Source organism: Cibotium barometz, chromosome 5, assembly GCF_041138505.1.
Source record: "Cibotium barometz isolate CiBa-2024 chromosome 5, ASM4113850v1, whole genome shotgun sequence".
Classification (NCBI taxonomy): Eukaryota; Viridiplantae; Streptophyta; class Polypodiopsida; order Cyatheales; family Cibotiaceae; genus Cibotium; species Cibotium barometz.
In genome coordinates this window covers 25,838,643-25,852,180 of record NC_141050.1, presented here as the reverse complement: position 1 = coordinate 25,852,180, position 13,538 = coordinate 25,838,643, and the positions used below count along the sequence as shown (strand labels likewise).

Genomic DNA, 13,538 nt, shown 5'->3' with positions numbered 1-13,538 from the left:
TGAGCTGGCAAGATCTACTATCATGTTGTCTGTGTCAGACTCATTACTTTTCAGCATTCGTGAAGAGAAGACAGCTTGGGGAATGTGGCAGAGATTGCAGGACTTGTATGCCCAACAAAGTGCCTCAAGCAAAGTGTATTGGTTGAAGAAACTCATAGGCCTTCAGATGAAGGAAGGGGCATCTATGACAGCCCATCTCAATGAGTTTAATGGTATTGTCAGCCAGGTCATCAATCAAAAGTTGGCAATGGACGATGAGTTCAAAGCCACTTTTTTGTTATGCACTTTGCCAGAGAGTTGGGACACATTCAGGACAGCCACTAGCAATTCGAATGCTATGCTGTCATATGCAGATGTTGAGGGTGCTCTTCTTCAAGAAGAGATGAACAGGAAAAACAACTCTGTTGGAAAGTCCAATGCAATGAATGCACGTGGGAGATCCCAGCAAAGGGGGAAAAGCCAAGAAAGGGGAAGGAGCAAGTCTCGCTCCAAAAAGGATTTGGAATGCCATTATTGTGGCAAGAAGGGACACATCAAAAAGCAATGCTACAAATGGAAAAATGATCAAAAGGAAAAGGGAAAAGGCAAAGACAAAGAGAAGGATGAAGCCAAAGATGTAAAGCCGAAGGGCAAAAGTGGAGTCAAGATTGAAGAAATCAATGTGTCACATGCAGGTGGCAGTGAGGATGAGGTCCTCTTTACGTCTTCACTTGATGCCCATTCACTTCTTACAGGTGGTCATGGTATGCACTCATGGATCATTGATTCAGGTGCCTCCTTTCATGTCACAGGTTGCAGAGACTTGTTTGTCAGGTACACTGCTGGCAATGGAGGAGTGGTTTATTTGGGTGATAACCATGCATGCAAGATACTTGGCAGAGGTGATGTAAGGCTTGTATTTTCAGATGGCTCACAGCTTATGCTCCATGATGTCAGGCATGTGCCTGAGATCAAGAAGAATCTGCTTTCTACTGGACAGCTTGATGATGCTGATTATGTTACCACATTTGGTAGTGGAAAGTGGAAGATTAGTAAGGGCTCACTGGTTGTTGCCAGAGGCTCTAAGGTGGACACTCTTTACTTTATGCATGCAGGTGTTTGGCACCATGCTAATGTAAATGCAACCGAGCTGCCGGAAATCTCTATGTGGCATAGCCGGTTGGGACACATGAGTGTCAAAGGAATGGAGCAATTGTCTCGTTTGGGTTACTTGCCTTCTCTTAAGTTTTCAAGTTTTCAGTTTTGTGAGCATTGTATATATGGTAGGCAACTACAGTGCCCCCACAAGAAAGCTCTTGGACAGAAAGATGCTCAGTTAGAGCTTGTGCATACAGATGTATGTGAGATGCCTCAGCTTTCTTTGGGAGGGGCAAAATATTTTGTGTCTTTTATAGATGATGCCACACGCAAGGTGTGGGTTTATCCTCTTCGTTTGAAGAGTGATACATTCTCAGTGTTTGAGAAGTTTGTTGCTCTTGTTGAGAATCAAACTGGCAAAACACTGAAGGCTTTGCGTTCCGACAATGGTGGAGAGTATACGTCCAAACAGTTTCAGGACTTTTGTGATGCTAAAGGCATCAAGAGGGAGCTCTCTACTCCTTATGATCCTCCACAAAACGGGACAGCAGAGAGGATGAACAGGACCATACAGGAGAAGGTCCGTTCTATGTTGTCGCATGCTGCATTACCTCATGGTTTTTGGGCTGAAGCTGTTATGACAGCCGTTCACCTTATAAACAGGTCACCTAACACGAGGCTTGGTGGGAAAGTGCCAGAAGAAGTATGGACAGGGAAGCCTCCATCATACAAGCACTTGAGAGTGTTTGGTTGCGTTGCGTACGTGCACATACGCAGGGAAATGCGCACCAAACTTGATCCTAAGTCTCATAAATGCATATTCCTAGGATATGGTGACAGAGGTGAAATGGGGTATAGACTTTGGGATCCCATGAATAGAAAGATCATACGCAGCAATGATGTCATTTTTGATGAAACATGCATGTATAAGGAGCCTGCAAGGCAACAGGAGCCTGGCAGAGTCATCTTTGATGATGATGGACATCATGGACAACAACAAAGGGCTGTAAATCAGCCATTACAGCAGGAAAACCAGCCCTTAAATGGTGCTGAAAATGGTCCAAATGGACAGCCAGATATGGCAGAAGATATCCCTATGGATATACCACAGTTAGAGGAGATACCGGGCATGATTTTTCAGCCTTATGGCATGGAACAGGAGCCACCAATGGGTGATATGCAGGCTGGACAGCAACCTGCAAATGATGGTCATTGGGTACGGAGGTCCACTAGACCCTCCAGAGCCCCTGACAGGTTTGTTCCAGGGGTTGACTATTTGATGCTTACTGACTGTGGGGAGCCCTCATGTTATAAAGAGGCTTTACAGAGGGCAGACAAAGCTCTATGGGAGCGTGCCATGAAGTCAGAGATGGATTCTCTGCATAAAAATGGAACTTGGAAGTTGGTGCATTTGCCTGCAGGCAAGAAGGTTTTGCCATGCAAGTGGGTATACAGGCTCAAAGTTGCACCAGATGCAAAGCCAAGATACAAAGCCAGGTTAGTGGCTAAGGGCTTCAAGCAGGAATATGGTGTGGACTTTGAGGAGATCTTCTCTCCAGTGGTCAAAATGACCACACTTAGAGCTGTGTTGGCTTTGGTTGCGCATGATGATCTGGACTTGATTCAGATGGATGTGAAGACTGCTTTTCTTCACGGTGATCTCCATGAGGAGATATATATGCAGCAGCCAGAGGGTTATGCAGTGAGTGGAAAGGAGAAGCTTGTATGCAAGCTGAAAAAGAGTCTTTATGGGCTCAAACAGGCACCAAGGGAATGGTATCATAAATTTGATACATTCATGAAATCTCAGAAATTCAGGAGAAGTGACATTGATCACTGCTTGTACACCAAGAAAGCTTTGGATGGCAGTCTATTGATTCTCATTTTGTATGTTGATGATATGTTGATTGCCGGGAAATCTCGTAAAGAGATGGATGCTTTGAAGCAGAGGCTGCATCAAACCTTTGATATGAAGGATTTGGGTGATGCAAATCACATCTTGGGTATGCGGATACTTCGGGATAGAAATCAGCATGTGTTGTATTTGTCTCAGAAGGAATACATTGGCAAAGTCTTGCAGAGGTTCAATATGGACGGGGGGAAGAAAGCTAGTACTCCTTTGCCTCCATATGTGAAACTCAGTGCTATGGACAGCCCACAGTCAGATACAGACAGGGCTGATATGGCCAAGATTCCGTATGCTTCAGCTTGTGGCAGTCTCATGTATGCCATGGTTGCTACTAGGCCGGACATTGCATTTGCAGTGGGAGTGGTTTCTAGATACATGGCCAACCCTGGCAAGAAGCATTGGGAAGCAGTGAAAGGTGTCATGAGATACCTGAAGGGCACACAGGATTTGTGCATTTGCTTTGGCAAACAGGATGCATTAGTGCATGGTTACACGGATTCGGATTATGCCGGTCATCCAGATAACCGGAAGTCTACTACCGGTTATGTCTTTACATTCACAGGAGGTGCTGTGTCATGGATATCCAGGATGCAGAAGTGCACTGCCTTATCTACTACAGAGGCCGAGTATATTGCAGCCACAGAGGCTTGCAAGGAGGCATTATGGCTATCTCGGTTAGTGGTTGATTTGGGCTATACAGGGGATATTCCATTGTTGCATTGTGACAGTCAGAGTGCCATTCAGTTGGCAAAGAACCCTGTCTTTCATGCAAAGACGAAGCATGTGGATGTGAAGTATCACTTCATCAGAGAGGTGATAGAGAACAAGCAAATTCAGCTTGTTAAGATTCATACGGATGACAACCCGGCTGATCTGTTGACGAAGAGTTTGCCTTCGGAGCGGTTTGCTCATTGCAGACACTTGATGGGCATTGGATGAGGCCAGTTTCAGCCTTGATATGGCCTTGTATATTATCATGTACATGCTGATTTTTTCTTTTCCTTTACTTAAGGGCACTTTGCCTTTAAGTGGGAGGTTGTTGGGGTAAAGGCGTTATGCCCACCCTTATAGTGTGTACAAGCCCATAAGTTATAGTACATAGTACACTTAGTACTTTTAATGTACTAAGTGCACTATGTGTACTAGTGCAATATACATGTGTGATAGGGGAGTCACACACTCATGCTTTTCATGAGTTGACTTATCCCCACAACTCTCTCTCTCTCTCTCCCTTGCTTCTCTGTGTATGTCTCCCATGAATGAACTCTAAACCCTAATTCAGGTTTGGCGTTATGCCCACCCTTATAGTGTGTACAAGCCCATAAGTTATAGTACATAGTACACTTAGTACTTTTAATGTACTAAGTGCACTATGTGTACTAGTGCAATATACATGTGTGATAGGGGAGTCACACACTCATGCTTTTCATGAGTTGACTTATCCCCACAACTCTCTCTCTCTCTCTCCCTTGCTTCTCTGTGTATGTCTCCCATGAATGAACTCTAAACCCTAATTCAGGTTTCTCCCCATCAGCCATTGGTGCTGAGAACTTCCTTTTGTGCTTGTTCCCCTGCTCGGTAACGGGTTTCGACTTGGAAGAGACCATTCTATCATCATAGATATGAGCAGAATGAATGGCCTCGTCCAAAGTTTTGCATTTGTTGGTTTTAACCTATAAACGGTATGAGTCGGATAAACTGGCTACAAAGAAACCCAAAAGAGTTGTGGAATTTATCTTCGTAGCTTTCATCTGCAAGTCCCTAAATTTCTGGAGATAGACCTCATAAGTGAGGTTCCTCGACGTCATGGTCAAAGTAGTAAACCGGGAAACATCTTAGTCAACCTCTTTCTTGAGGAATTCTTTCTTGAAGACGTCTTCGAAGTGTCCCAAAGTCGTTGGTTTAGGGTTGAGTTCCTTCCACCAAAGCAAAGCTTTGCCTAAGAGGAAACCTGCTGCTAATTGGGTCTTTTTTCCATCGTCATATGGATGAAACTAAAAATGGAATTGCCACCTTATGTAGCCAAGTGTCCACTATCTCCTTGGTATGCTGCTTTTGCTCGCTCCCAAACTGTTCCGGAGTAATATTGGGACCTAAAGCAGATGCCAAGGTATCCATACCCGAAAGAGTAGATAGGGTAGTGGTCAACAAAGAGATGGAGTTCTATAAAGCCTGCATCTGCGCGGCGATTTGTGCTTGACGTTCTGAGGAAGAAGCTTCAAGAGCAACTTTAAACTCTTGGAAATCTAATTTTGAAACATAATCGTCGAAAAGATCAAAGGGCAACGTGAGAGAAAAAAATTGATCTCGCACAAATAAGAGTGCTAGACAACTTGAGAGCTTGAGAGCTTGAGAGAGGTGTGGCAAGAAGTCCGCTTAAGGAGAATATATAGGCTTCCCCAAAAGCTAACTTTAGCTTTTGCTTTTGTGTTTTTTTTTGCAAAAAAATTATATATATATATATATATATATATATATATATATATATATATATATATATATATATATATAATGTTTTCTTAAAAAAAAAGAAAAAAAAACACTTATAAAGCAATACTTGGCTTTTTAAAAACCCTTTTTACCAAAGTGTGGGTTTTTTTTAAAAAAACCCCCTCCTAAGGTGTGGGTTTATAAAAACCCTTGGGTGCAGGTTAAAACGCCGAAAGAAAGCACACGATGGTGTTTTTTTAAAAAAAAATGAAAAAAGAAAACAAAAGCTAAAAAAAACACACGCTTTTCGCGTTTTTCTGCAGCACGTAGCGCCGCCTACCTGCCACCCGTCCGTCCACTTGTCAGCGCTGCCGCCTATGCATGTGTACCCACCTGCAATCGACTGTCGCTTGCGCCTTCGCATACAACCCGACTGTGAGACGTGTACCACCTGGCTGCGATACTCGCCTGCCCACGTGCGCCAGCTGGCCTACGATGCACCACCTGCGCGTGGCTGTGCATAGCAGCCCACGTGTGCAAGATGACTTGCCTGGTTGCGTGTATAGGCTGGTTTCTTCGCACATAAGGCATAAATGGGAAAGTATTTCCATGGATTTCATTACCGGATTGCTAAGAACACATTAAGGCCACGATTCTATTTGGGTTGTGGTAGATCGCTTGACAAAAATGGCTAGATTTTTACCGACCCGGAAGACCATTACAGCTACGTAATTAGCAAGGCAGTTTATCGAGCAATTGTTTAGACTGTATGGGTTACCGCATGACATATTCAGTGATAGGGACTCTTAAGTTTACGAGTGATTTTTGGAAACTTGTTTTTGAGAAGTTGAAAACAACTTTGAATTTGAGTTCCTCAGATCATCCTCAATCTGATGGCCAGACTGAAAAAGTGAATTAGATTTTGGAGGATATGCTTCGAGCATATGTATCCAAAAGGCAGTGTTCATGGGAGGATTATCTTCCTGTGTTAGAATTTGCATATAACAGTACTAAGCATACAAGTACAGGTTTTAGTCCTTTCATGCTTATGTATGGTTTTCAACCTAGATCACCTGTTACAGTGGGATTCTTAGGACTTCAGCATGATGCAGCACGTAATTTTTTGCAAGATATGCAAGAAATGTTACACGTTGCAAAGGAATCTATTAGAAATGCTCAAGATCGAGACAGATTTTATTCTAATAGACATCGTTCACCTAGAGAGTTCTATGAAGGCACGATGGTGTATTTGTGAGTTTCGAAAGATTCCAAGACTTTACGGACAGGTCGATCTCCGAAATTATCCCCTAGATACTGTGGATCATTTCGTATTACACGACGGATTGGTTCAGTTGCATATGAATTGGATTTGTCTTCTCATGTGAAAGTTCATCCTGTATTTCATGTCAGTAGACTTAAGGAAGTACTGGGTGGAACAGACCAGTTAGTTACTCAAGAAATCATAGATGTCGAGGACATGACATTTGTTCCACACGAACCTGAAAAGATTCTTGGATTTCGTGAAAGAAGATTGCGTAATACGCTTATCATGGAATACAAGATCCAAGTGGAAGGATCGTGTTGAGGAGGACGCTACATGGGAGACATTGACTACTCTTCAGAGAGATTACCGTGGCTTTTTAGTGAGCTCAGGAGTGAGTTCTTAGAGGAAGGGGAGTATGTCATGTGCACAGCGTGTATCTACCGTGTGCTACACGCACACAAGACCAGCTTCGAGGTTTGGGGAAGCTTGGAGCTAGGCAGGTTGATTGGCGAGCTGAGTTAGGGATAGACTAACGGGCGGGCACCCAAGTAAGGACGGGCGGGTGCCCAAGTATGGACGGGTGGGCGTCCAAGTGTGGACGCCCGATGACCGGCCAAGAGCCTATAAAAGGGTGGCCAAGTTTAGTCATCAGTCATATAGAGTCTCGTGTGTCTTTGTGAGAGCTCTATGGTGGTTAGGAGCCTGGATCTAGTGCAGACGTGCACCTGCTTTATGCAACAGAGACCGGCAGCAGTCTCGAGGCCCGCAAGGGTAGCTTCGTGGCGGTATGGGACGTCAAGACATAGAGATTGGTCGGTACGTCCATCTAGTTAGCTCAGCTCGTGGCTCGGTGGGGACAGCCAAGACTTGTGGGCTTGCCCACGGCTGTCAAGTTTGGGAGGTGAGTCAGGCCTGCACCCCCGTCATGTTTGTTTGGTTTGTTTGTAGGTTTCGAGTCTTGTACCAGGAGCGTTCTACGAGGAGATCCTATGGGGATTTGATAGTTCATCTCTTGTAGATGGCATTTTATTATTTTTGTACTGTTGAATATAATCTCCCACTATGCTCACAACTAGCATGGATACATCCTACAATCTTCCCATGTTCATCTCTAGTAGATGGCATGACTATTGTAGAGAAATTGTAGGCCAAATCTTTATTTCACTTACTTTCGCCTCCACACATTACACACATAATTGAGTAGGAAAATAAAAAATTGCTCGTGATAAAAGAACTTGCACACATACTTGATGACTAGGGAGATTAGACATACTTGATCACAAGTAACAAGTTCTATTTTTTGCAAGTAGATGGCATAACATCCAATAAAAGTAGCTAAATTGAAAAAGATTACATAACCATATCACTAAATAATATCACAAAATCATATCATTGCTCAAGAGAAATTGAAGCTCCTCTTTCCTCCAACCATTGGCTCCCCTCGGCTCCTCATAGGGTGGAGCACATAGCCCTCCACCCCATGCACACCACCTTTTTTCAACTTGTTCCATGTGCATCTTCCCTCTACTCATTCTGTCTACTCAATAACCACTCTTCTCTTTACATATAGTGGCTCGCTACCAACAACACGCAATTTCAAAATCCTATAGCTTACGACTCTTCCCTTAACCACTCAATAACCACCCTTCCCTTCCATAATGGCATTGACTCCCTCATCCATGCCACTCCCAATGCCATTTCTCTCCTGTGCACAACCCCTTCCCCCCTCTACCAATAGCCCTTCCCCATTCACCCATAGTTTCCTCAATCCACAACCCCTCTACCAATGGCACTGACTCCCTCATCCATGCCAATCTGGGTGTGGCCATGTATTCCATTTTTCTCTCACCTCCCATATTAGGGCAAAGAGGAGGTATTCACATTGCTATTTTTGGAAACATTTTGGATGTGATCAGATAGGCTAGTACTCCAAAGAAGTATAAAACCTTGTTTAGTGTGACCCACTTGTAGGTACAGGCAGTAGTGCACGCAGCCCACAGCAAAGTGGGCAGCCAGCCTGGCCAAGAGGTGTGCAGGTTGGCAGGCTACATGCAAGCGTGGTCAGGCTGTGTACGTGCAAGTTGGGCAGCTTACAAACCAAAATTAGTTGGGGAGACAACAGGTCCTCTGGTTCAGCCTTGGGTCCCAATTTGTGGACAATTGGGACCTTAATAGAAAGGTTTAATTGGGTTGATTAATATTGCCAACAAATTCAACATGGACCAACTGACCAGCCAAACTACAACTCACAGGTCTATAAATAAAGTGCCTTTAGCCACATAAATTAGTGAACTACGTATTTATGCACTCAAGGAACTGGAATAGAGGCACTTGAAAAGCAAGGAGACGATCTGGCAGCCAGCATTTGCTCCATGATCCCAGATCAACAGTTATTTGGGCTGGGATCACCAGGAAATTTTTTATAATTTGTACATTGAACAATTTATTTCTATTTTTATTCCTTGTATATAACATAGACTGCTAGTGTGCACGGTGTGCTTTTGTGTGTGAATCTCCATTGCACTTATCTCTGTTAAACACTTTCAGAGCATTAGATGTATGTATTAGAGCTTAACCTTGCTTTAGATCGATTTGCATGCAAGTAAATCTAAAGTGTGCCATACTTTTTCTTTTCTAGCATTCAATACTTTTCTTTTCTAGCATTCTGTGTGTAGCCTGTCTGATTAGGTCAAAATTTAGGTTTTAGGTTTGGTTATCTTTACTGATCCAAAGTTTTCAGGTTTTCTTCATCATGTCTTCGGGAAGAACAGATGGCAGATGCAATTGGCATGCTGGAGGAGTAAATGGTGGCCCTTCAGCAAGAGCTTTGGGTGGAAGTGTCCACACAGGTTGCAAGGGCGCCTGTCTCAGATTCCACTTTGCTATCCAGGGTGAAGATGAATGGGAGTTGGTGGATGATGGGGGATTGTAAAAGGTGTCGGTGACAAAACAGGTGGTTCTTTACCAGTACAAAAGAGGCTCTCATGCAAGCAACTCCAGTACCTTTGGTTTGATAGGGACCAGGCAACATATGAATCTCGTCCGTGTTGTTTACTGAATATAATACAAGGATTAGGTTAAGTGTGGCTGTGTTTGCAAGTCTTGCACTGCATCTATTACATGCAGAGTCTCTGTGTAACTTCTTTCAGCCCGAAGTATGCTGAATAGGAACCTTGATGCAAGACACCAACAAAGACACAGAGAGAGCTGTATTTTCCGTATATTATATGGTACAAAAGATGTCAATATGAATGTATAAATTCTGTGGCCTTTGGCCTTCCAAAAGGTTACCTAAGACCTGACTCTTGACCTGCCCAAACTATGGGGTGAGATGACCTTCTAAAACCTGGTCTAGCCTTTATTTAGCCCTCATATGCCCATAAACAGGCCGACCTACTGTCGGCCAGCAGCAAGGACAATAAATATCCTCCTGACTTCATCTGCATGCTCTTGTCCACGTGGCTGATGGCTGTCCTGACCAAATTGGGATTCTCCTGCATAAACCTGAGCCTTGCTAGTGCCCTAAACTAATGTTTATCTGTTGCCCATATCAGGGATTAGTCTTGAGATTAGCCATGTCCATGTGTGCACACGACATCCCCTCCTGCTAAACTTGATGGGAGTCCAACCTTTGACCTTGGATGACTGTTATCATCCCTTTGTCTCTTCATGGACTCCCATGTCTCTTCATGAACTCCCATACTTGTCATTCTTCCTTCTTGGCAACCTTTTCACTGAAAACCTTACCATGTCTCTGATTCCATTCCACATCTGGTGTTGAGATCTGGGCATCTGTTCCACTTTGTCCCCTTGTCTTCATGCCCTATCACTGGCCTTCATCCCCTATCCCTGATCACTTTAATGGTCTCCTTTCCCAAAGTTGATCGTGGCATCTTTGCTTTTCCTTCCTTGGAACCGTTTTCCTGAGAGCCTTCCTTGGTATGCCCCAAATGGCATCCGACCCTCAGAGGGCTGCCATTGCCTTGGGTTTTGAGTTGCAAGACACCAAGAAAGACAGAGAGAGAAGAGAGAGGTAGCTGTGTTTTCAGTATATTATATGGTACAAAAAGATGTCAATATGATTGGACAAATTATGTGGCCTTTGGCCTTCCAAAAAGGGTATCTAAGACCTAACTCTTGACCTGCCCCAGGATGGGGTCAGACGACCTTCCAAAACCTGGTCTAGCCTTTATGTAGCTCCTCATATGCCCATAAACAGGCTGACCTGCTGTCGGCCAGCAGTGAGGACAAAACCCACAAATAAATATCATCGCAACTTCATCTGCATGCTCTTGTCCACGTGGCTGATGGCTGTCCTGACCAAATAGGGATTCTCCTGAGTCCTGCATAAATTTGAGCCTTGCTAGTGCCCTAAACTAATGTTTATCTGCTGCCCAATTCAGGGATTAACCATGTCCATGTGTGCACATGACATCATCTCTCTCTCTCTCTCTCTCTCTCTCTCTCTCTCTCTCAGCACTTTCACATCACTAGTCTTACATCTATAGAAGCAAAATGTTGCATGGATTTATCGTAATTTTTGTCATTTGGTTCTTATTAGAAAGGCGAATATACAAATCTCATCTATACTTTTTTTCTTTTGTTAGGCACGCTACATGTTAGGGCTTGCGTTGTTGCAGAACAAACAGTATGGAGAAGCCGTTAAGCAACTTGAAAAAGTTAGTAAGTTATGCTGGCTGAAACTTCTTTATCAGCAAGAGAAAGGATGTCCAATTAATGTGCATGTAAGTGCATGTTGTGGTGGTTGTTTTTGATGAGAGAAAGAAAGAAAGTTGTATTAACGTCTTCAAAAGGCCCCAAGGTCTATGAGATTAAAAAGCAGTAGAATGAATACATGAGAATACTGAGTCATGGGAAATTTTTTTAAAAACAAACTAGTGATGAACAATGGTGTTGGTGTGAGAGGGCCGATATAATATGTCATTATGAATGGGAGATAGTGTAGCAAGACTTAGCTAATGTCATCCTCATTCAACACAGATCAGAGGGCTGTAGAAAAGTCTCTTTCCTGGGATGAGAGCTCTCCATGTCATCGAAGAATGTCCCAGATTTGCAGCTGAAGGGTAGAAGGTCTGGGATGCCTGGGGTCGGGTCGGGGTTGTTTGGCCCTCAGAATGGATCTAGCCCTCTCCCTTGTGATCCACCGGGTATGTGGGGCTGGATGATCACGCATCTGGATGGCAACCTCTGAACTGGAGTGGGGTGCACCAAAATAATCTGTAATGGAGGTCTGAGAAGGGTCTCGCTGGCTTTGTCTCTTGGAGTGCTACCTCAGTGTGACCTGTGTGATGACGAAGCTCCAGTAAATACATGCCTAAACATCTGTCACACTTCTTTCTGCTTGTCTTGATTAGTTTATTATTGGTTTTAATTGCACCAAAGGCTAGACGCTTACCATTCATAAACAGGCACTGGAATTGGGGCGAGGGGGACTGAGCACAAATGATATGGTGGAAGTGATCTGGCTAGAAGTTGCAAAAGCCAGGTTTTCAGAATGGGAACAAGCTGCTGTGCCACGCCTTCAAAATCAGAAAGAATTGAGGTGAGCTCTAATGGTGTGTGTGTAGCTTTGGCTCGAGTTAAACTATTGCTCAGGGTTTCCTTCTCTAACCGTTTGTGCTGTAACCATGTACTTTTGCAGGGAATTTTGTGAAAAGGCTCTAGAGGAAGCGTTTGATAGAGCAGTGATCCAGCTAAAAGGCACCCAGAATGCTGAAGGCTGTGATGATTGGGGTGATGTGGCTGACAAGAGTGGCAGTGCCCCCGAGGACATTGAAATCGGCCAAGTGACCTCTGAAATAGCCAAATTAAGGAATTCTTATGTGGAACAAAAGCAAAGCTTAGCGGAAGTTTTCAATAAGGCGGCCAAGTGTGACGAGCCGTCCGAGGTGGGTCCTTTAAATGATACTTCATTGTCTCCTTAGATTTGGAAGAGAGGCTTTATCACAGCTTCATATACACAGGTACCCGAATATTTGTGCTGCAAGATAACCATGGATATATTTCGGGATCCCGTAATTACGCCAAGTGGGGTCACCTATGAACGAGCGGTGCTGCTTGATCACTTGGAAAAGGTTTGAAAGCCTGCTCAGAACCTTTGCCTGCCCAAATTTATTAAGTAGACCCTCTTTTGATGATTAGGTTAACAATGATGCTCAAGTCCTTGTGCTTCTCTGTTTTTTACCAGGTGGGTAAGTTTGATCCTCTTACACGAGCTCCCCTTCAATCCGATCAGCTGGTCTCCAACCTTGCAGTCAAGGAGGCTGTCAGATCATACCTGGCTGAGCATGGTTGGGCTTATAAAATGAACTGAAGGCAGCCTAGTACCAGGCGCCCATGGCACCCCACTAATCTACTTGCAAGTCTTCTGAGCTATGCAAACAACAGAATTCAAGGGTCAACAGTGTCCACCAAGGCTACATGTATGACCAGAGTGAACACAAGGTGTTTTATTTGGAGTCTGTACTCTGGTCTTTGTGTTTGTACAGCTTTTTTGAGTAGCCCGAGCACATGTTGTACCTTGACCATCTGTACAGGGGGAAGTGTGAAGTGTGACCACTAATGGTCAATATTGAAACAAGAAAGGCTTTGTTTTATTAACTCATGCTTTTTTATACAAACCGTGTATTTTGCCTGTGCATGTGCATGGGTGGCTTGCAAAGTTGAGCTAGTCCTATGCAGACTGATCCCTTGCTAGACAAACACAAAGTTGTAGGAGAAACCAGTGAAATGCCCCTGATGGATAGAGACATGGCCAAGTTCAGAGTTGGTTTTTTGGCCATGTTGAGGAGTGTTTTTTCTTGCACATTAAACAGGTTTCATTCTTTACATCTCATG

General features: G+C 43.9%; 1 protein-coding gene across 2 annotated transcripts in view; it reads left to right on the top strand.

Annotated features, from left to right (window-relative positions):
* LOC147638290 (E3 ubiquitin-protein ligase CHIP-like) overlaps positions 1 to 13,315 on the top strand; it is a 31,257-nt gene extending 17,942 nt beyond the window's left edge. For both annotated transcript variants that reach the window (XM_086798194.1, XM_086798192.1), the window contains exons 4-8: positions 11,288 to 11,359; positions 12,110 to 12,243; positions 12,343 to 12,589; positions 12,665 to 12,775; positions 12,889 to 13,315. In XM_086798194.1, coding sequence (XP_086654320.1) covers positions 11,288 to 11,359; positions 12,110 to 12,243; positions 12,343 to 12,589; positions 12,665 to 12,775; positions 12,889 to 13,014 — 690 coding nt within the window. In that variant the 3' untranslated portion in view covers positions 13,015 to 13,315. The remainder of the gene's footprint in view (positions 1 to 11,287; positions 11,360 to 12,109; positions 12,244 to 12,342; positions 12,590 to 12,664; positions 12,776 to 12,888) is intronic.
* Positions 13,316 to 13,538: the final 223 nt, after the last annotated feature.